At 31.6% G+C, this 20,694-nt stretch overlaps 2 protein-coding genes across 3 annotated transcripts; one reads left to right on the top strand and one right to left on the bottom strand.

The window, feature by feature from the left end:
- The first annotated feature begins 10,126 nt into the window (after positions 1–10,126).
- Positions 10,127–12,918, top strand: MEE62 (Leucine-rich repeat protein kinase family protein). The gene is made up of 2 exons (XM_028077973.2): positions 10,127–11,617; positions 11,900–12,918. The coding sequence occupies exons 1-2, from the start codon at positions 10,201–10,203 to the stop codon at positions 12,550–12,552; spliced, it is 2,070 nt and encodes a 689-aa protein (XP_027933774.2). The 5' UTR covers positions 10,127–10,200; the 3' UTR covers positions 12,553–12,918.
- A 2,628-nt stretch (positions 12,919–15,546) lies between these two features.
- On the bottom strand, positions 15,547–20,011 carry LOC114189250 (O-fucosyltransferase family protein). 2 transcript variants are annotated; one of them, XM_028077976.2, is made up of 10 exons: positions 19,507–20,011; positions 18,678–18,764; positions 18,490–18,589; positions 18,270–18,340; positions 17,912–18,000; positions 17,599–17,719; positions 17,370–17,513; positions 16,636–16,967; positions 16,291–16,531; positions 15,547–16,006 (listed from the first exon to the last, which is right to left on the bottom strand). In XM_028077976.2, exons 1-10 carry the CDS (start codon positions 19,771–19,773, stop codon positions 15,698–15,700), a joined length of 1,761 nt encoding a protein of 586 aa, XP_027933777.2. In that variant the 5' UTR covers positions 19,774–20,011; the 3' UTR covers positions 15,547–15,697. The 2 variants fall into 2 exon arrangements, with proteins under 2 accessions (XP_027933777.2, XP_085531026.1); XM_085674900.1 differs by having other exon boundaries at positions 18,678–18,759; positions 19,507–19,640.
- Between the last annotated feature and the right edge of the window lie 683 nt (positions 20,012–20,694).

Raw genomic sequence — 20,694 nt, 5'->3', positions numbered from 1 at the left:
ACTTCCGTAGGCGAGTTCGACTTCCTTAGGCGAGTTCGACTTCCTTAGGCGAGTTCGACTTCCGTAGGCGAGTTCGACTTCCGTAGGCGAGTTCGACTTCCGTAAGGCGAGTTCGACTTCCGTAAGGCGAGCTCGACTTCCGTAAGGCGAGCTCGACTTCCGTAAGGCGAGCTCGACTTCCGTAAGGCGAGTTCGACTTCCGTAAGGCGAGTTCAACTTCCGTAAGGCGAGTTCGACTTCCGTAAGGCGATTTCCACTTCCGTAATAACGTAATGACGTGTTCCGCAATTTTTTTACTTAATTTTAATTTTAATGTAAATAATTTTGATATTAATTAATTTTAATTATTATTAATTTTAATTATTATTAATTTTAATTAATTATAATTTTAAAAAAGTAAAATTCAGAATAATTAAAATTTTAGTTATTTACGATTTTGAATAATTTTAATTTTATTTAATTTTATTATTGAGTAAATATAATTTTAAAAAATTATAATTTAAAATAATTAGAATTTAAAATAATTAAAATTATAGTTATTTACGATTTTGAATAATTTAAATTTTAATTAATTTTATTATTGAGTAAATATAATTTTAAATAATTATAATTTAGAATAATTAAAATTTTAGTTATTAACGATTTAGAATAATTTTAATTTTAATTAATTTTATTATTGAGCAAATATAAATTTAAATAATTATAATTTTAAATAATTATAATTTAGATTAATTAAAATTTTATTTATTTATGATTTTGATAAATTTTAATTTTAATTAATTTTATTATTGAGTAAATATAAATTTAAATAATTATAATTTGAAATAATTATAATTTTGAATAATTATAAATTTAGTTATTTACGATATTGAATAATTTTAATTTTAAATAATTTTTTATTGAGTAAATATAATTTCAAATAATTATAATTTTGAATAATTAAAATTTTAGTTATTTACCATTTTGAATAATTTAAAATTTAATGAATTTTATTATTCAGTAAATATAAATTTAAATAATTATAATTTGAAATAATTATAATTTTGAATAATTATAAATTTAGTTATTTACGATATTGAATAATTTTAATTTTAAATAATTTTTTATTGAGTAAATATAATTTCAAATAATTATAATTTTGAATAATTAAAATTTTAGTTATTTACCATTTTGAATAATTTAAAATTTAATGAATTTTATTATTCAGTAAATATAAATTTAAATAATTATAATTTTGAATAATTATAATTTTGGTTATTTATGATTTTTGAATAATTTAAATTTTAATTAATTTTATTATTGAGTAAATATAATTTTAAATAATTTTAATTTTGAATAATTTTAATTTTAATTAATTTAATTATTGAGTAAATATAAATTAAAATAATTATAATTTTGAATAATTAAAATTTTAGTTATTTAAGATTTTGAATAATTTTAATTTTAATTAATTTTATTGTTGAGTAAATATAATTTTAAATAATTATAATTTTGAATAATAATAATAATATATTATAATTTTGAATATTAATAATTATAAATAATTATTATTTGTAAAAATTATAATTATTATTTATAATTTTGGATAACTTTAATTAAATATATTGTTCGAACTTTTTAGTAATCAATTCAGGCATTAGATAACTTTAACCACCTATAATCTAACATTAGTAATCAATACCACTTTTTACAAAATAAAATAAATATAAAAAAATTAAAATATTCCTCAAACAATTAAATAAATATAAAAAAAATCAAATATACATAAACACTCAACCATAAAAAATAAAAAAAAAATAAATTCAATCAATAAAAATTAAAAATATTCTTTCAAAAATATAAAACAAACACACAATAAATAAATAGTAAACTTAAACAAATAATAATTAAAACATACAAAAATATAAACAAAAAATAAATATTCATGTAAATAAAAGTTAAATAAATAATATAAATAAATAATAAATAAAAAATAAGTTATTATTCAAACCGTAACAAAATTATAAATTACAAAATAAAATAAATTAAAATATTACTAAGTCTAAAAGCATGGAAGTAGAAAAGTGAAAGAAAAAAGAAAAAAGACAACTTAGTATAGCGAAGTGGAAAACTGAAAAAGAAAAAACAAAGGTTAGCCATCTACGGAAGTGGAGTGGAAAACTGAAAAAGAAAAAACAAAGGAAAAACAAAGGTTAGCCATCTACGGAAGTGGAGTGGAAAAGTGAAAAAAAAAAAGAAAAAAAGCATGGTAGAACATAGAAAGCATCGGAAGTGGGAAAAAATAAAAACAAGATAAACCACTAATACGGAAGTGGAAAAAATTTACTCACCACACTACTTACCAAACAAATACTCGACTTCCGGGCGAAATATTCACTTTAAAACCGGAAGTCCACTTCCGTAACACTATAAACATTTACTTCACCGGAAGTTCACTTTCGATTTATTCATACACTTTCGGAAGTCGACTTCCGTAGAAGGAAAAAAATTATTAAATTTCACTTGTCTCCGGAAGTCGACTTCCGTTTTACATATACACTTCCGGAAGTCGACTTCCGTATATGGAAAAAATAACTTAAGTTCTGCATGACACTTCCGTAAATAAAAATGACTTCATGAAATATTAAAAATGCACCAACATTTATTTAACACATAAACTTATCAAATATAAACTTCTATTCTAAATAGGCGTACTTCTTTTTCTGAGAAGAAATGAAGCAAATGGAATTTCACACCTCAACCACGAAATTTTTTGCAGTGAAAGTGAAAGTGTAAGTGAAACTGAAGAGGGGTGCAGGGTATATAAACGACTGGCCGGTAATTAATTCAGGCAGCCAACTAACTCTGCCATTCATAATTGCGTCTACCTAATTAAACTTTTTTTATTTATTTAATTTTCCAAGGGCATAAATGGAAGAGCATGAATATTTGGAGGTGCAGAAGAAATATTGGGGGTGCAGGAAGAAACCCCCCATGAGCTTTAATAGATCTACTGTGGGGTCTTTCTTCCTACACCTCCAAGTAGACATGTCAAAGTGAGCCAACCCGACTCACACGGGTTGGCTCACCACGAGCCGGGTTCAAAATGAGTGAACCCAACACGGCTCACTTTCTGGTGAGCCATAATTTTTGTAACCCGGCTCAACCCACCCCGGGTTGGTGGGTTAAGTGGGTTGGCTCACCAACCCACTTAAAAAAATTATTTTTTTTTTTTTATTATTCAAATATTTAAATAAATTTTTAAGTAACTCATGAGATGAGAATCATAGTAAAATCAAGAACCACTGTTTTGATCATGCTCACCACCAATATATGAAGAATTATTTCCAAGAAAGTATCCATTAGTCTAAGAAAGCATGACTAATATTACAAATTTTCTGTCATGCTATTCAACAAAATATAAATAAAAAAAACTATACACTTTTTTCATGCTAATTTAGAAAAAATTGTTTATAAGACGGTTACTTGAGTAATTTACTATAAAGATTATAGTTAAAGATTAAAGTATTAACATATATATAACTTGACAATCAAATTAATTAAACATTCAAATAATTCAAATATAATTAAGCAACATTCTAGCATTTAAAAATATGAAATTATGAACAAATATAATTGGAGTAGTAAATAATTTAAAAAAATTAAAAAAAAAAATTTAAAAAAAATTTTAAAAATAAAAAAAAAAATTGTAAAAAAATGTTGGTGGGTTAAGTGGGCCAACCCACCTTCAACCCGGCTCGAACCCGTTTAACCCGTGGGTTAAGTGAGCCGGGTTGAGTTCAACCCACTTTTGAAAAAGTTGAATTTTTCTCAACCCAACCCGGCTCGAACCCGTGGTGAGCCGGGTTGGCTCACGGGTTGAACCCCATTTTGACATCTCTACCTCCAAGCATTTCTTCTGCACCTCCAAAAAATCTTAAAATTCCCAAAATACCCTTTGACCATTTAAAGAAACGCACGGACATCACACCCCCAAAAATACTTCCGGATGTCGACTTCCGGAAGTCAAAATATATGACTTCCGGAAGTCAAAAATCATCACCGGAAGTCGACTTCCGGAAGTCAAAAATCATCACCGGAAGTCGACTTCCGGAAATCAAAAATCATCCCCGGAAGTCGACTTCCGGAAGTCAAAAAAAATTACGGAAGTCGACTTCCGTATATAAAAAAAATATATTTTATTTTATTTAATTTTTTAAAATACGTATACAAAATTATAAAACATTTAAATTTAAAAAAGATTACTTGAAAAAATAAAAAAATAATAAATAATAAAATTACTAAATAAAAAATTAAAAAACAAAATTGAAAAATAATTTAAATTCAAATAATAAAACTTTAAATAATTTAAAAATGAAAAAAAAAATATATATATATAAAACGGAAGTCGGACTTCCGTATATATATACAAACGGAAGTCCACTTCCGGTATTAAAAATTATAAAACATATATATTTTATAAAGTTTTATTATTATAATTTAAATTATTTTTGAATTTTATTTTTACTTTTACTTATTTTATTGATATTATTATAAATATTTTATTTATATATTTCATGTATATTATTTTATATTTTATTTGAATTTTTTAATTCTGCTTAAAATTTAAATATTTAATTTTAATCAAATTTTTAAAATTTTTTCAGTTATACATTTTCTATATTTTTAAATTTAAATTTATTTTTATATAATTTATTAAAAATTTAATAAAAATAAAAAGAATTAAAAAAATTATATTTGAAATAACAAATATTAATAATCAAATTTAAAATAAATTATATATCATTTTCAAGAATATTTCTATTTATTTTTATTTTAAATTTGATTATTTATATATTATTTATTTATATTATTTCAAACTAGAAAAATTAAAAAAAAATAAAAAAAAAATAAAAAATAAAAAAAAAAAAAAATATATATATATATATATATATATATATACGGAAGTCGGACTTCCGTATATATATATATAAACGGAAGTCAAAATCCGTTTATATATATATACCAGTTTATATATATATACCGGAAGTCGACTTCCGTGTATATATATATATATATATATATATATTTTTTTTTTTTTCATTTTTTTTAATTTTAAAATTTTGTTATTTTAAACATTTTAAAACTTTTTCAATTATATATCCTTTTATATTTTTAAATTTAAATTTATTTTTATATAATTTATTAAAAATTTAATAAAAATAGAAAAGAATTAAAAAAATAATATTTAAAATAACATATATTAATAATCAAATTTAAAATAAATTATATATCACTAGAATTCGATTTTCAAAAATATTTCTATTTATTTTTATTTTAAATTTGATTATTTATATATTATTTCAAAATTTCTAAAAAAATTAAAAAAAAATAAAAAAAAAATAAATATATATATATATATATATATATTTTTTTCATTTTTTTTAATTTTAAAGTTTTGTTATTTTAAACATTTTAAAACTTTTTCAATTATATATCTTTTTATAATTTTAAATTTAAATTTATTTTTATATAATTTATTAAAAGTTTAATAAAAATAAAAAATAATTAAAAAATCATATTTAAAATAATATATATAAATAATGACATTTAAAATAAAAAAAACGAATATATATATATATATATATATATATATATATATATTTTTGTACATATTTTCTTTTTTATTGTTTTTAATTTAAAGTTTTATTATTTTAAAATGAATTTAAATATTAAATAAATTTAAATGAAGCAGAATTTTTTTTATTTTTTTGTTTTTGTAATTTAAGTTTAATATTATTTTAATTTTACTTATTTTTATTTTTATATTTATATTTATTTAATGTTTATATTTTTATTTTTATATTTATATTTATTTAATATTATTTAAAGTTAAAAAATACAAATTCTAAAATAAATTAAAAATGTTAAAAAAAAAATTTTTTACCTTACGGAAGTCGAAGAATTTTTCTTTGACTTCCCGGAAGTCAAATATTTTTTAACTTCCGGAAAGTCGACTTCCGAAATTTTTTTTTGACTTCCGGAAGTCGACTTCCGGTGATACATTTTGACTTCCGGAGGTCATTTTCGACTTCCAAAAATCGACTTCCGGTGATATATTTTGACTTCCAGAAGTCGACATAATTTTGGGGGTGTGTTGTTTGCGGATTTTCTTAAATGGTCAAAGGATTTTTTGGGAATTTAAAAAAAGTTTGGAGGTGTAGAAGAAATTTTGGAGGTGCAGGAAGAAAGACCCTCTACTGTGGGCTAGTCTCCTTTTAAAGTCCAAAAATCAATTGGACCCAAACAAATTTAAATATTCCGGACGAAGAAATTTTAAAATTTTTGTAGGAATTGAAAATCTGTTGGAAACTATCCGTTGGGAAACTTAACAAACATCTGATTCCATGGCCTGACATTCAACTCTCTTACATCCATTCAAAGGCTGCGTACTTTGTTTGTCTTTTTAGTATTCGTTGAGAATATCGGTATCTTTTTCTATTAGTATTAGTGTTTTTTTTACCCATAATATTTATGTACTATGATTGGAAATAATTACTGATACTAGAATATAGACAATATTTGCTAGGTCGAAAATGTAAAGTATTATATAAATTTTTTTTTTCCCTTACCAGAACATTTTACACATTAGTTTATAACTAATTTATATATTTAGAATTTCAATCATCATTTAATATATGTAATTGCATGTGGAGTATTTATTTGTATGTAGGATTACTAGAAAATAGAATAAAACAGTTTTTAAAAATATGTAAAATCCGAGTTTCACATATATTAGAACAAATCTATTAAATTTTGAGGAATAATTTTATATTCAAACACAACTAGAAAATGACTATGATATAAATTACACCGCAATATATTCATAGATGAAAAAGTTATAACCTAAAAAACTCTTTTGAAATAAAAAATTATGTACTGTAATATAATATCTCTTGGTCTGAACTTTAATTTTCTATTTATAAAGTTTTACTTAAAAAATCAAACTGTTGTGAGAGATTTGGTAAACTTAAAGAAAAACTCTCCCATAATTTTTATAACATTTCCTATTTTTTTTATCTTACATATTGGATACGATACCATGACCGCGTCTTCACTGTGAAGACAACTCCACACAGAAGATTTTAAGTGTATGTGTGTGTGATAATCATGTGAAATGAAAATGCTAAAAAAAATGGTAAAAATTAACTCTCAACCATTCACACTCATGAATTATGTCACCTTTCTCTTCTGTTTTGCAAAATTAAATGACCTTAATTATGATATGTGGAAGCTATTGCCCCGTAGACTAATTTTAAGGTGTACAAACCCTCCATTATTATGCCCATAAAGTTTTCAACTCAACGTGTATAAAGAAATTAAAGACCACCCACTTTCCTTCACTACATGTTCATCATATACTATCTCAGAAATTATGAAACTTTTTACTTTTTTTATTCTCTTATTTTCACTTCTTAACCCAAACAAAAGGAAGTTTTGGGAGCATGCAAGATGCTGATACAAACATAGACTTATAAGTGAAATTATTTTCTGATTCTCATTTTCGAGACCCACTCTGGTGAATCAGCTTTCAGGTAGGAGTGTATAGTTGTTATACTAATTTATAATAACCCCAAATCTCAGTCTTTGAATTTAATACTATATTCTAAGTCTGAGTTGTCATTCTCTTGGAATTCTGATTTGGATGGTTGTGGATTAGGTGATACCGTCCACTTAACTTGTTCACCATAACCGATCCAAGCACAGTTTAATAACATAAAATTAATGTGCATATATATAATGGTAACAGAGAAAAGCCAAAAACCAGGTGCCAGAGCAGGTGTGATAACCACTAGCATCTGGAATTTGTGGAGCAAGCTCCTTGCCAACTTCCAAATCCACTACAATGCAATTTTGAACTACTTTACCTCTTTTGCTTTCTCCTACTTTCACAAGTGGATCATGGGCGTCTAATTTGTCATTTTCTGAAGATCATGCTTTCTATCTATTCCTTTTATTCTATATCATTTTCTTTTCAATTCCCACTTAATATTTTCTACCAAATTGGTATGAATTCTTCAAATATGCGTCATCTTGTTGTTGCTCTTTCCAACTGAGGTTTCGGTTTTGAAAGGCAGGGAACTTAGAAATTTTAAAATTTGAATTAGTTTGTCTGCAAGGTGGTCCTGAAAAACTAATTTAACCTTTGTCTTTTCCTCTGCAGAAGGTAACTTTAGGGTTTTTTTTTTCTTCTATTCTGTATATATTTGATTTTCTATATTGACAATTGACTATCACAATTAATTGAGCAGAAAACATCTCACCAAATGTTACTCACCCTAACGATCCAACATGCTTAGGTCAAATTGTTATTTTTGTTTATTTTTTCCTTGAATAGATAGGGTAGGAACAGGGAATTAATTTGCGGTTGGTGGATTTTGCTTTCCTCTTACTTGAAGACATAGTTCTTTCTGCATATAACATGTGCAAATAAATTGTAGAGGTAATTTCTACCAATCAAGGGAGCCATAAAAAACAACCTTGTTGACCGATGATAGCAAGTTAGTGGAACACTGAGCATTGTTGTGACAAGGGCTTAGTAATTTGCATGTGCTTTGTTTTTCTTCCAAGTAATTAATTAGATGATAGAAGTAATGTCCCAAACTGTGCTTGGCTCTTCCGCAAATTTGCCGATACTATTTTGTACCACTTACTCGGTCATAGCAATCAATTGGGTCTCTATCTGTTTTTGTCTTATAGCTATGACAATCAAATTGATTAGGCATGGTTTAAACCAGAAAAACTAGCTTAGTCAAAAGGTAAATGAAGCATTCATGACTGCAATAGTGCATGCAATCAAAATAATTGTTCTCTTATGCTTACTGTATTTTCTTCACCCATGACTAATCCAAGAGTTACTCTGTCAACCGCTTCTTAGATACAACGTAACCTTTTTTATTTATGCTGCAGGAAGTTAACTGTGACTGCAATAATTTAATTCTTAGTAGAAAGGAACCCTCAGGATTGAAGACTTGGCTCTTGTTGATTATTGAACACCTGCTGAAGTAGGAATGGTTGTCAAAAACATAAATAGAATGAAAACTATCAAACTAAATTTCTTCTGCTTCTGCCATCAGAACAACTTGTTTTTAACCCCAATAAGGATTGTAGCCCATTCCTTAAAATCTGGACTCACTCTGCAACTTTTGCTAAATTTGAGTGGTCAGTTTCCTACACTTTGCATTGGACAAGTAAACAACTGCTATCCAACAAAATTGAATTGCATGTTATGCAGTAGAACCAAGCATACTAGTACTACAACCTTAAAATTTTCAGAAGACTCGGTATGTTTACTAGTAATTACTAATTTACAACAGTTTTAACTATGGCTTCTTTATACAGCTAAACTATCTGTTATTCTGTTGAGGTATTTAGTATAGCAACGTTCCCTTCATGTTTTTCCCATCATTGTCAGTAATAAGAAACATTGATATTAGATAAGTAATGTACACAAATTATTTTAAAATTACATAGTAAAATATATTTAGAGAGGTGGAGTTTCAAGTGAGGGGCCAGGCCCTGGCAGTGTTAGGTGTTGTCAACTGTGTGGTCTGAGATTGGATAATTTATTGCATGGCCATGGGAGCATGTTTAGCATTACATCATCTTCTCTGTTGATCTTTCTAACCTTCTGAATCAGAAATTAAAGAACTGGGACCCTATCCCTTTCGGTCACCTTCAAATCTATTTGAATTAAGGGCTATTGTATTTTTTTATACATCACAGACTCATTGTTTCTTCTGTCTGAACCCTCCACTTTATTACAGCGCACTCATTAGTCTCCATGGCAGCATTGGTTTCACAGAAATTCACCGTGGGAAATTTTGTCAGAGAGCAAAACATTTGAAAGTAAAACAAAAAGCGACATTGACTGGCATGCGGTGATCTCAAACCTCTTCAGCAGTCAACACCTATGGTACATTTTCCATTTAATGGTTTTTCACCATTACAAATAACCACGCTCACGTGCCCGTTAACTCCTCCGTCAAAAACGCTTGACGCCGTTGCTCCCACTTCACTACCACTATAACCACCAACTGTCCCACTTGGCCAACAACTATAGCCCACCCTCGGCCCCTCTTTCTCTATTGCCTTTCTCTCTTTCACACCAACCATCAGGGTATAATAGGGACACGACATTGAGACGGTGGAGCTAAGAAAATGAAGCCCTTTTCCACGTTCTTTATTCTCCTTTCACTGCTTGCGCTCGTGGACTCTAAATATTATTCATGCAAAAATGAAGACCAGGAGCTGGTGTCAAAGGCGTTTCAATCTGTGTCTGGATTCAACTCTTCCTGGTTCCAAAGCGCTTCTAATTGTTCAAATGCTGCTGTTATTAAAAGACTAAATCTTTCCTTCAGGAACCTAAGTGGAAGCATTTCGTGGAAGTATCTGAGGAACATGTCCAAGTTGGAGGTTCTAGATCTGTCTGGGAATTTCTTACAAGGGCAGGTACCAAACTGGTTGTGGACAACCTCATCCTTATCGGTAGTGAACCTTTCTCAGAACAGGTTCGGAGGGAGCATTAACCCCACATCCCAAAACGGTTCCTTTTCATCGCTGAAAAATCTCAATCTCTCATACAACAGGTTTACCAACCAGCTTCATCTCTCTGTTTTTAAAAACCTCAAAAGCCTCGACCTTTCACACAACAACCTCAGAACTTTACCTTTAGGGTTCCAAAACCTCACCAATCTACAATACCTTAATCTCTCCGACTGCAACATCAAAGGCAGCGTAAAACCCATTTCCACCCTGACCTCACTATCCTTCTTGGACCTTTCAAACAACTCTTTGAACGGTAGCTTCCCCTCGGACTTCCCTCCCTTGAAGACCATACAATTCTTGAACATCTCCCACAACAACTTCAAAGCATCCACCGCATTAGACAGATTCAAAAAGTTCGGCAAATCGGCGTTCATTCACGCTGGTAATAACTTCAGCTACACCGCATCCAAAACGCCAAAGCTAGGTGCAACCTGGACATCAGCTTCAACTTCAACCCCACCACATGAACGGTCCCACCACATCCAGGCGGAGAAGAAGAGGCCGAGAGAAAAGCAAAAGTCAAAACAGAAACCAAGAAGCATGATTGCGGCCTTGTCGTGTGCCTCGGCACTCGTGGTTGTCGGACTGTGCATGTGCGTTGTGTGGCGTTGCAGAAGGAAGAGGCAATGGGCAAAAAAGAACAAGTGGGCGATCTCTAAGCCGGTCCCAGTGAACGTGAAGATGGAGAAATCGGGACCCTTCGCATTCGAGACAGAATCAGGGACATCATGGGTGGCTGACCTGAAAGAACCCTCTTCCGCACCCGTGGTCATGTTCGAGAAGCCTCTCATGAACCTCACCTTCGTGGACCTCATTTCTGCCACGTCACACTTTGGCAAGGACTCTCTCCTGGCTGAGGGCAGGTGTGGGCCCGTGTACCGCGCTGTCTTAACCGGAGACATCCACGTGGCAATCAAAGTCATCGAAAACGCCAGAGACGTCCATCATGATGACGCTGTCGCTCTCTTCGTTGACCTTGCTCAACTCAAACACCCCAATCTCTTGCCCCTCTCTGGTTACTGTATTGCAGGTAGCGACCCTACTTTCATGAATTAGGCCAATGTTTTTATTTTTCTGATAGGTTCCAAAATTCTGATCTATAACTGCGCACACCAGTGTCCTTTGACTTAACCTACTCACATTAAATGCCTCACGGGTTTTAATTTTTTGTAACGTCGCACTCGTTAAGTTAACCTATTCAGTAACCATTTCCACCTACTTCTACCACTCGCTATCATTACGTGTAGATAGATATTCATGCATGCAATTTTTACAATTTGAAAATTTGAAATATTGTTACTGTTATTATCAGGGAAGGAGAAGCTGGTGTTGTACGAGTTTATGTCCAACGGTGATTTGGGTAGGTGGTTGCAGGAACTACCGGCGGGGGAGACTAATGTCGAGGATTGGAGCGGTGACACATGGGAGATTATTCAAAACGGCGCCGTTTCTCGAGCCTCGCCGCCGGAAAAGATGGGCTGGCCAATACGCCACCGTATTGCGGTGGGCGTGGCGCGTGGATTGGCGTTTCTGCACCACGCCGGGTCAAGGCCCGTCGTTCACGGCCATCTCGTCACCTCCAACGTCCTTCTCGGCGACGACTTCGAGCCGCGAATCGCGGATTTCGGGTTCCGAAAGTTTGGAAGGGAGAGCGCTGCCGCCGCGACGAACTGCTCGACGGAGACGGATGTTTACTGCTTCGGTGTGGTGCTTATGGAGCTTCTGACGGGGAGGGGCGGCACGGCGGAGACGGTGGTTTGGGTGAGGAAGGCGGTAAGGGAGGGACACTCTGTGAAGGCGCTGGATGAGAGACTTAAACTCGGCGGCGGCGAGTCGGAGAGTGAGATGGTGGAGAGCCTCCGAGTAGCGTATCTGTGTACGGCGGAGTCACCCGGAAAGAGGCCCACGATGCAGCAGGTATTGGGCCTGCTCAAAGATATTCACCCGAGTAACGGACTCGACTGAGTTCACTCGGCCAAGCGAATTGGTTTTCCATTTTACACGCTAAACCTAGATGAGCAACTCAATTCCTGGTTGCATGCCATCTGGCAATGGAGTTTTGGAGCATGTAATTTTTTTTTTGGAAATTGCATTAAATGAAATATATGTTTATGGTTATGATTGCAATGTATATACCAAAAGTTGAGGAAGAAAAGAAAAAGGGAAAAAGAGAGAAAGGTGGAGAAAAAGAAGTGTCTGTTTTTTGGTGAGCATGCATACATATTACATATTGCATAGGGCAGAGAATCCCACTTATTAATTGTCTCTTCTAAGAGGGACTTGTATCATTTTTATTCTTTATCCCTTTTATTTATGTTTGCTTTTACTTTATTCTAGTGTTAATTTATTTCTCTTTAGTTTAGGAAAGAACATCCTCTGAAAGAAACAAAGAGGGTAGATGAGATAGATTCACCTATGCTTTTGCATGTCCACTTGCTACAGATAACGTGTTTGTTTTCATTCTTTCTCATCTCATTAGGTAAGCTCACAATCTTCATTGTCAACATTCTACGCTAATTTCTTTCAAAAGTTCCATCTACTTCTTTGCTAAATACCATGATTTCGACGGAACATGGAATCATTCAAAAATAATAGTTCGCCCACATCAAAAGGGATTTGAAAAATCCTATATTTAATCATTTCAGGTGTTTACATTCGCATTATATACAGTGGTGATAGATATATTTAGCATTCCATTGTTCAACTAGCGTACAACTCCACTGGGATTGGGTAGTTTATGTCAAACTATTTTGACTATTGGGACAATGAATTAGGGAATTTTCTGAAGCTCGTGTTTCTTGTTTTCCTTCAAATAAATGTTCCGGTGACGGGTACCGCACTCGTTTGAGTCGGTATTAACCATCGACTCTCGTACCACTTGTTAGGTTTATAAGAAGAAGTTTTACTAAGAAGAACAAATACCAATGAGATACGAGCTCAATCATATAAGGAATTGATATCACTCTCAACCCAAAATCTTAAGACAATGAGTTTATGAATCTTTATTCTTATATAATGCTCTACTTTCTTATATCTGATCAATGTAGAATTTTAGACTCATACTTAAATTTTTAACCGAACCCTAACCCTGTATTCTTTTATTAATAGATAATTAGGACTAACATTTTTCTGCTAATGTTTAATTCTTTGACGTGACACGGAAGAACATTGATTTCAAATTTTTCATCTGCATCACAAAATAATTACTAACATTTTGCACGTCACTTTCCACTTTACTTTCACTTTCAGCTTCTTTAACGTTGGTCAGCCCGCTAGATTTCCGTGTCCCTAATTTCATCTTCTTGGATAATAATTCTTGAAATGCTTTTTTTATGTACATAACTCAAACAATAATGTGAATGGAGTTAAAAAGTCGTGGAATTAAAAAGCTTTTAGTTAAATATTTTAACATCACTTCCTATGAACACAAAAGAAACGGAAATCACAAATTAGATTATTTTTGGCAAAAAAAATAATCAATACCATTCTTTCTAAATTTCTTTCTACATACCATACTATACATAGAGATAGATGCACTTTTTGAGCTTCAGTTTTTGAACTAAAGTAGAATGGTTCAGTTTTTGAGCTCTTTTTAGCTTTTGCTTTACATCCACATCTGTTTCCAAATATGCTACAAATTCAGCCATTTTAGACAGTTCAGTATTTTTCTGAAAGTTATTTATGGGAAGCGGTTTACTTTTGACCTTGAGCAAATGAATAACTCAGTGACTGGATTCCACTAAAGTTGGTTACAGAGATGAGATAAGATTTCAAACATTACATATTCCATATATACTATAATAGAAACATGGGCATATACGCATTTATTTTTACATTTTCTTTAACGATAAAAAATATAAATACATGTTAATTTTAAGGATGAATCAGAATCAAACTAAAGTTTAAGATGTCTATCTATAAAGAAAATAAAGTTTAAGTGTTAATTAAAATAAATCTAGCGTTGATAGTACCTATTTTAAAAACAATCAAATTTAGAATGGTTAAATATTCTTTCCCAAATATGGAAATTTTGAAACTCTTCACTTATAGGGCTTAAGAATCATAAGGCTATCACGCCTTAAAGAATTGCAAATGATAAATTATTCAAAAACACTAAATAATATTATTTTTTGTCTATTTCAAATGTAAAATGTTTTCAGTTTATAGATAAATTTCTAGTAATTTTATTTTTTCCTCTGTCCTTTTATTGTGTGGCGAGCGTAGTTATCAGAATTGCAAGAATCATATGATTCATATCCGCTTCCATACCATTCGTACAACCATTGATGTTGATTGCAAGGTGTATCAATTTTGACCTTCAGTTGCACTCATGATATATGTATCACTTAAACAATTGCTGTTTAATTTATTATATATTCTAAAAAGAATATAATTTTGTTTAACATCTTTTACACACACATACTACCTGATGTTAATTTTCAAGAGTCTTGTTTTAAATGATATGTATGAATATAAATGTTACTTCCTTTTAAAACATCATTTAAGATCTTTTTGAGAAAGAAAATATACAACAATTATGTTATTCTAATAAAATGTTATTAAATATATTCTCAGGTTTCTAAAATACTTAATCTATTGACCAAATTTTACCTAAAGAGAAAGAAAATATTCAAATCATAAACCAAGTAATGAACCAAACCCAAGCTTTAAAATTTGTAACCATCTCAAGCTCAATTTTTTAAATTTGGCTCGGTTAAATAAATATAATTTTGAGCTGGTTTTTTTACAGGCTAAAGACAAACCATGACTCTGCCCCAAGTTTTCACTGTGGGGTCATTAATGAAGTTTCTCTATGACATGCTCAAGCCTCCTAATCAAGGGGAACTAAATACATTATCATGTGTTCAATTTCAATCACTTCATTGTTTTTCTATTTTCTTATTTTATGTATTTGGATCTTATTTCAACACATCAGTACAATAATGCTAATAGAATCTATTCTTTGAGAAAAGAAGCCAATTTATTTTCTATGTATAGGATCGAGAGTAACATATTATACATGGGGAAAAGAATCAATGGCTAAAGAAATTGAATCTAAAAAGGAAGTGTTTTTTTATTAACAAGTGTTGATGTAAGGACTAGCTAGTATCTAATGGTGTTTGCACATGCACTGAGGGCACCTGGGGTTTCTATAAATGCTTCGGCCATAACTCCTAATGCCAGCCTTCTGACCTTCCAGAATCATCTTCCTTACTCTGACTTCAAACCTGTTCCATTTTATGGTGTTGTTCTCCCTCAAAATTGCGGCTAGCCTTGTCTTGTTTGGCCGCAATGTCGGAGCATGATCACCACCATAGTAGGTTCTGAATCCAGATACCAATGATGAAAGTTGGCTACCAGAGTCAGTCATGGCAAATACATCAGCACTTGCACATGCAATGAAATCCAGAGCCGCCAACTGCATTCACATGAAAGTTACTATAGTTATTTAGTATTGTGAAAATATTTAGTTGACAATACTGTCCCAGATAAAATTTCTTGAGAATAAACTCTCTCCTAAGTGAAGTGCTTGTCTGATTCTGAACCTTAAAATGTACTTGGGTACACTTCATACAGTTCATTAAAATCTTACATATATTTTCAAGAACATCAGTGAACGGTGAAGTAATCTGAGTGGATACTAAAAAAAATGGTTGAGTGAGATCATTATTGTCAAAGATAATGGAGAGAATACGAAATTACCTGAGAAGAAAAATTCCTGAAAGGTGCTAGTTCACTGTCTGTAAGCAGGTTTTCCTTTGTGATCACATTAGGATAGAGGCTAGTGAAGGGTTCCATTCTCGAGTTTCCCCCATAAATGTGTGAACCAGCCAAGTAAATATAAGTTTCGGGTTTGAAACCTAGACCTGCTAGAACAAGTGCTGCTTCTTCTGGTGTTAATGGACATCTTCCCAGTTTTCTCAAATTCATTGGAGAAATAGAGCTATAAACATCAATAGCAAGTGCATCAAACAAATTAGATAAACGGCAAGGATATTTACCATTAAAAACATTATATAGCAGAGCATATGGTAGAAACATGCATACGTTGAATTCTTCTTCAAGCGTTCAAGAAACAGTGGGAAATGTCTTTCTCTATAGGCTTGAAGTTCCTTCCTCTCTTCTTCCCCGCCTCCAAATTCGCATAAGGAATAGGCTACCATGTCTATTTCAAATCTCAAGTGCAAAGCTAGATATTTTGCTGAGCCCCTTTTACCTTCATGATATTGGTTGTTGTGGATGAACTTTCCCAGCAATTGAGTGTCTAACATGCTTCGTCGAGCACCATATTTCCTAATCCTTTGGATCAATATCGAGCCAAGTTGTTGAATTTTTGGCGCGAATTTCAAAGCATGGAAATTGCATTTGCATCTTAACCTCTGCAAATGGAATTGTTGCAAACATATAAAAATTCATCCTAAATTTGAACCTTAAAAGTACACCAAACGAGTGCAGATCTGATGCAGATAACACTTAGTTCATTCAAGTGGTCAGATCTGATTACTACGTAATGAAAATGAAGAATATCTCTTCAAATGATAGAGGTTGGTGGAAAATAATTTGTGAAATTTGAAGCTACCAACTATCGAATAGAATTTCTCATCAGTGTTTCCATGATCGAGGATTAGATATCTGATAGTAGAAAAAGGGGTATTTTTGTTTAAGTTGTATACGGTAAACCAGTGGCAGTCCTATCGACAACATAGTATTGTACATAAAGGCAAACTTCCAACAAAGTAGTAACCTGTTTAAAACTAGACAACCAAGGTAAAACTTATGACCTGAATATCAGAAGGCAATGGATCAAAACCCAGTCGATTTCCGTATCCCAGGAAGTGAACTACTCCATTTCTCAAAAGAAGAGGAAGCACAATTTTGATATAGTCAGCAGTTGTTGCTTCCTTGGTAAGATCTGCGTCTGTAATCTAAAAAGCAAGGTGTTTATTGAAGTTGTTGTTATAACGATTTTAGTCTGTCTTCTAAAGCACATCAAATGAAAGATTACAAAACCTGGCTACCAATCGCTTCTACATCCAGAGATTTCAAATGAGGTGGAAGTTCCTTCTCAATATTGATATCATCCTTCAAGGTATTCATGAAATACTCCTCCTGGTATATGTCACCAAACTGGCTGCAATTTTTAGATAACTATTTCATAAATTGTTGAGCCATTCAATTGAAATCAAATACTGCAAATGCAGGTGTATAACTCCAAATCGTACTGTAAATTGAGATTTTGATAATTGAGAAAACATTGAACTATTGAAATCACATTACGCAAGTGAAAAGTTCAGTTTTTACTTTACTACCGAACACATCGTACCTTGGATCCTTCCATACGTTACTGTAAAGAAATTCTGGAATGACTAAAGTTGCATTAAGGAGAGATGCCACAGCAACAGCATTGCAAATCTGTAATCACTACAGTAGTCTCATTACTTCCATTATTGGATATGCCAAAACCATGTCAAAAAGAAAGGATAAAAGATCATATTTGATCACAAGTAGAGTAATTAACTACGTGCTTGATAGTTGATAGCCAGCGTTATGTCAGTACAATACTTAATTTCATTGTTTAAGATCCGTTACTTTTCCACTCCACAATGATAGGATTAGTAGTGTTTGTATGCGTCTAGTTATGTGAATGTCTGGAAAGATATGAATTAACTGCTTGTACTTACAGCAACTCGTTGTTGATTAAGACCACCATTTGCACTGATTAAGATGTAGCCATTACTTTGCACAGGCTTCCCTGTCACAGATTATAAACCAGTTACAGAGTAGTATACCAAGCAAATAATTTTCTGATAATAAGTTACATTTGAAACCTCAAGTTGTTGATATAAAAGTATAAGAATAAATACACGTCGTAAAAGTTTTGTGCATGTTTTTATTACATACCCGAATTGGATTGAACTTTTCTTTCTGCACAAGGTTTCCATGAAGATGCCTGCCGAAATGGTTCCACCCATAAATTGGATGATTCTTGCTTGAACTCCTTCTGTGGTAACAAAAGACAGAAATAAACTTCAAATGTTGAAAAGAAATATCCAAACATATGCACATGAATCTGTAAGTTTGATCCTAACCTCTGCAAGAGCACTGGAAGCCAAGTTTAGAAGTCGTTCATACATATATACTGGCGATTGTTTTCTGTAGATGTAGGAATCTCTACCCTTTTCATTAAAACATACATTAGTTATATATGCCAATCAGCAAAATATCACATAAATTTTGAGTACAAGACAACTTGAATTATACAGACTTGAGACGTGCATCACGAGTAAACATAATTTACTCTCAAATGTTCTGAAACATCACATTTAAAATGTAGAAAAATTGTTTCCATTTTCGAGTAGTAGATTACTTTGAATCACACGCAGAAAAGTCGGTTGGAAACTTTGAACCACATGAAGTTAAAATTTCTAATTTTCAGAACAAAGTTGTACAGACACGGTTGACATCAGATTACGTTAGATGTAAAAGATAAAGGAAACCAGCTTACTGAGAAAAGGACTATGAAGATAAATAAAAATTCATGTTCAATAGCTCCACCATCCATCAATATGATTAATAAAATAAAAGATAAAATGCGTTCTATCTATGTCTTTCAATTTTTGGTCCAAATTGGTGTTAGTTTTGAAAAGAATAATTTTTTTTTATATTGATGAATTCTGTTCTTGGTCCTAATATCTTAAGTATCACCAAAAAGGGAAAAATTCACTAGTTACAAAAATACTCAGATTAAAATTATCCTTCTAAAATACAGAAGCTAAGACTAATTCTTATTGAAAATTGAGAAACTCAAAACACAATTTCCTCAAGAATAAGTATGAACACATAAAGATAATCTCTAAAATTATTTGCATATATGAGTTCGAGGAGGGTGCTAGCACGCAAGAGATTCTGTACTTGTACCTGAAACAGACTTGAGTTATTTGGGGCTGAAACGGGTTGAAGATTGGTAAACTCAAAAAATGAGATGATAAGAGAGTCAAGAAGGAAAAGGCAACCCAGCAATCCAAACATGACAACAATGGCTCTGATGTGTTTTTTCCCTACATAGATCCCCCTACAAGAATTGCATTTTGAAGAATCACTTTTCAGACCCTGAAGCAACAAAGTTTTGGAATGCCAACCCTGAAACTCAGAACGCAGACTTTTATGAGACCCTTGTTTCCCCATTACACCACTACCTATCAGCTGAATTTAAAGTAGCTAAAGTTTACGACTTTAACTATTCACATAAGCCTCGTCCCTCTCTTTTTCCCATACAAAGATAAATGGTCACTGAAACAAGAAGAAGGAACTCTGAGAGGCATGAAAAGGTGTATGTTTATGGTGTCTTACTGACTAATATGGATTCCATTAGAATTCAAGTTTGGTGGGGGCAATAGGGAATTAAGCAGAAGAGTGGAGCTTTCAGGTATGTTTCGAAGTGAAGCGAAGAAGTAGGTGATGGAGATATGCAGCAGCTGAGAAAGTAGTAGATGAATGAGTGAAATCCAAGCGAAAGATGAAAACCCAACTGTGCATTGAAAACATACCTTATGGAATAAGAATGAGAATGTGTATGGAACAACAACTTCCCACCAAACACAACACAGACAGCAGGTGTTGGGGCGCATTTTCAGCTTTCCCACTTCAAAATTCCATCTTTGACAAGCAAAGGAAAGGAGTGACACTACCCACAACAACAACAACTTCTTGTTCCTTTTCATTTCTTCTCTGAATAGTTTTTTCTTTCAACAACATTGGCTTGTTTACGTTACTTGTAGTTTATGGTTTGGCGGGCTTTTAATACTTCCAATGATAACCGTTTCACTTTAGCCTCAATTATTTTGGTGAAAAGTCAAAATAAATGTTTTTGAAATCATTTTTTCAAAGAGAATTACTTATTTGAAAAGTAGGGTAAGTTTGTCTACGCATATTTCTTTTTAATGTACTTTGAAAAAAAAAACAGTTTTTTCTCTGTCCTTTTTTACTAATAAATCATATTTACTTCCTAGATGAGTGTTTTTTTAACCATTTTAGAAATACTTATTAAGTTTAACCAAACTTATCCGAGATTTGTAATTTTAAATAAATAGAAAGTTATTGGTTTTT

This window comes from Vigna unguiculata, chromosome 6 (genome assembly GCF_037176805.1).
Source record: "Vigna unguiculata cultivar grain cowpea cultivar isolate G323 ecotype 2 chromosome 6, ASM3717680v1, whole genome shotgun sequence".
In the NCBI taxonomy this organism is placed as follows: Eukaryota; Viridiplantae; Streptophyta; class Magnoliopsida; order Fabales; family Fabaceae; genus Vigna; species Vigna unguiculata.
Note: the sequence above shows the minus strand (reverse complement) of the source record. Positions and strands in the feature narration are given on the sequence as shown.

What these genes read in the sequence shown, in the direction of transcription:
- MEE62 (XM_028077973.2), top strand. Translation starts at nt 10,201, where the DNA reads ATGAAGCCCTTTTCCACGTTCTTTATTCTCCTTTCACTGCTTGCGCTC. An exon ending in CTCTGGTTACTGTATTGCAG is followed by an intron (nt 11,618 to 11,899) that starts GTAGCGACCCTA and finishes TGTTATTATCAG; the next exon opens with GGAAGGAGAAGCTGGTGTTG.
- LOC114189250 (XM_028077976.2), bottom strand. Translation starts at nt 19,773, where the DNA reads ATGGGGAAACAAGGGTCTCATAAAAGTCTGCGTTCTGAGTTTCAGGGT. An exon ending in TAGAAGCGATTGGTAGCCAG is followed by an intron (nt 17,514 to 17,598) that starts GTTTTGTAATCT and finishes CTTGCTTTTTAG; the next exon opens with ATTACAGACGCAGATCTTAC. An exon ending in CATTGCCTTCTGATATTCAG is followed by an intron (nt 16,968 to 17,369) that starts GTCATAAGTTTT and finishes TTCCATTTGCAG; the next exon opens with AGGTTAAGATGCAAATGCAA.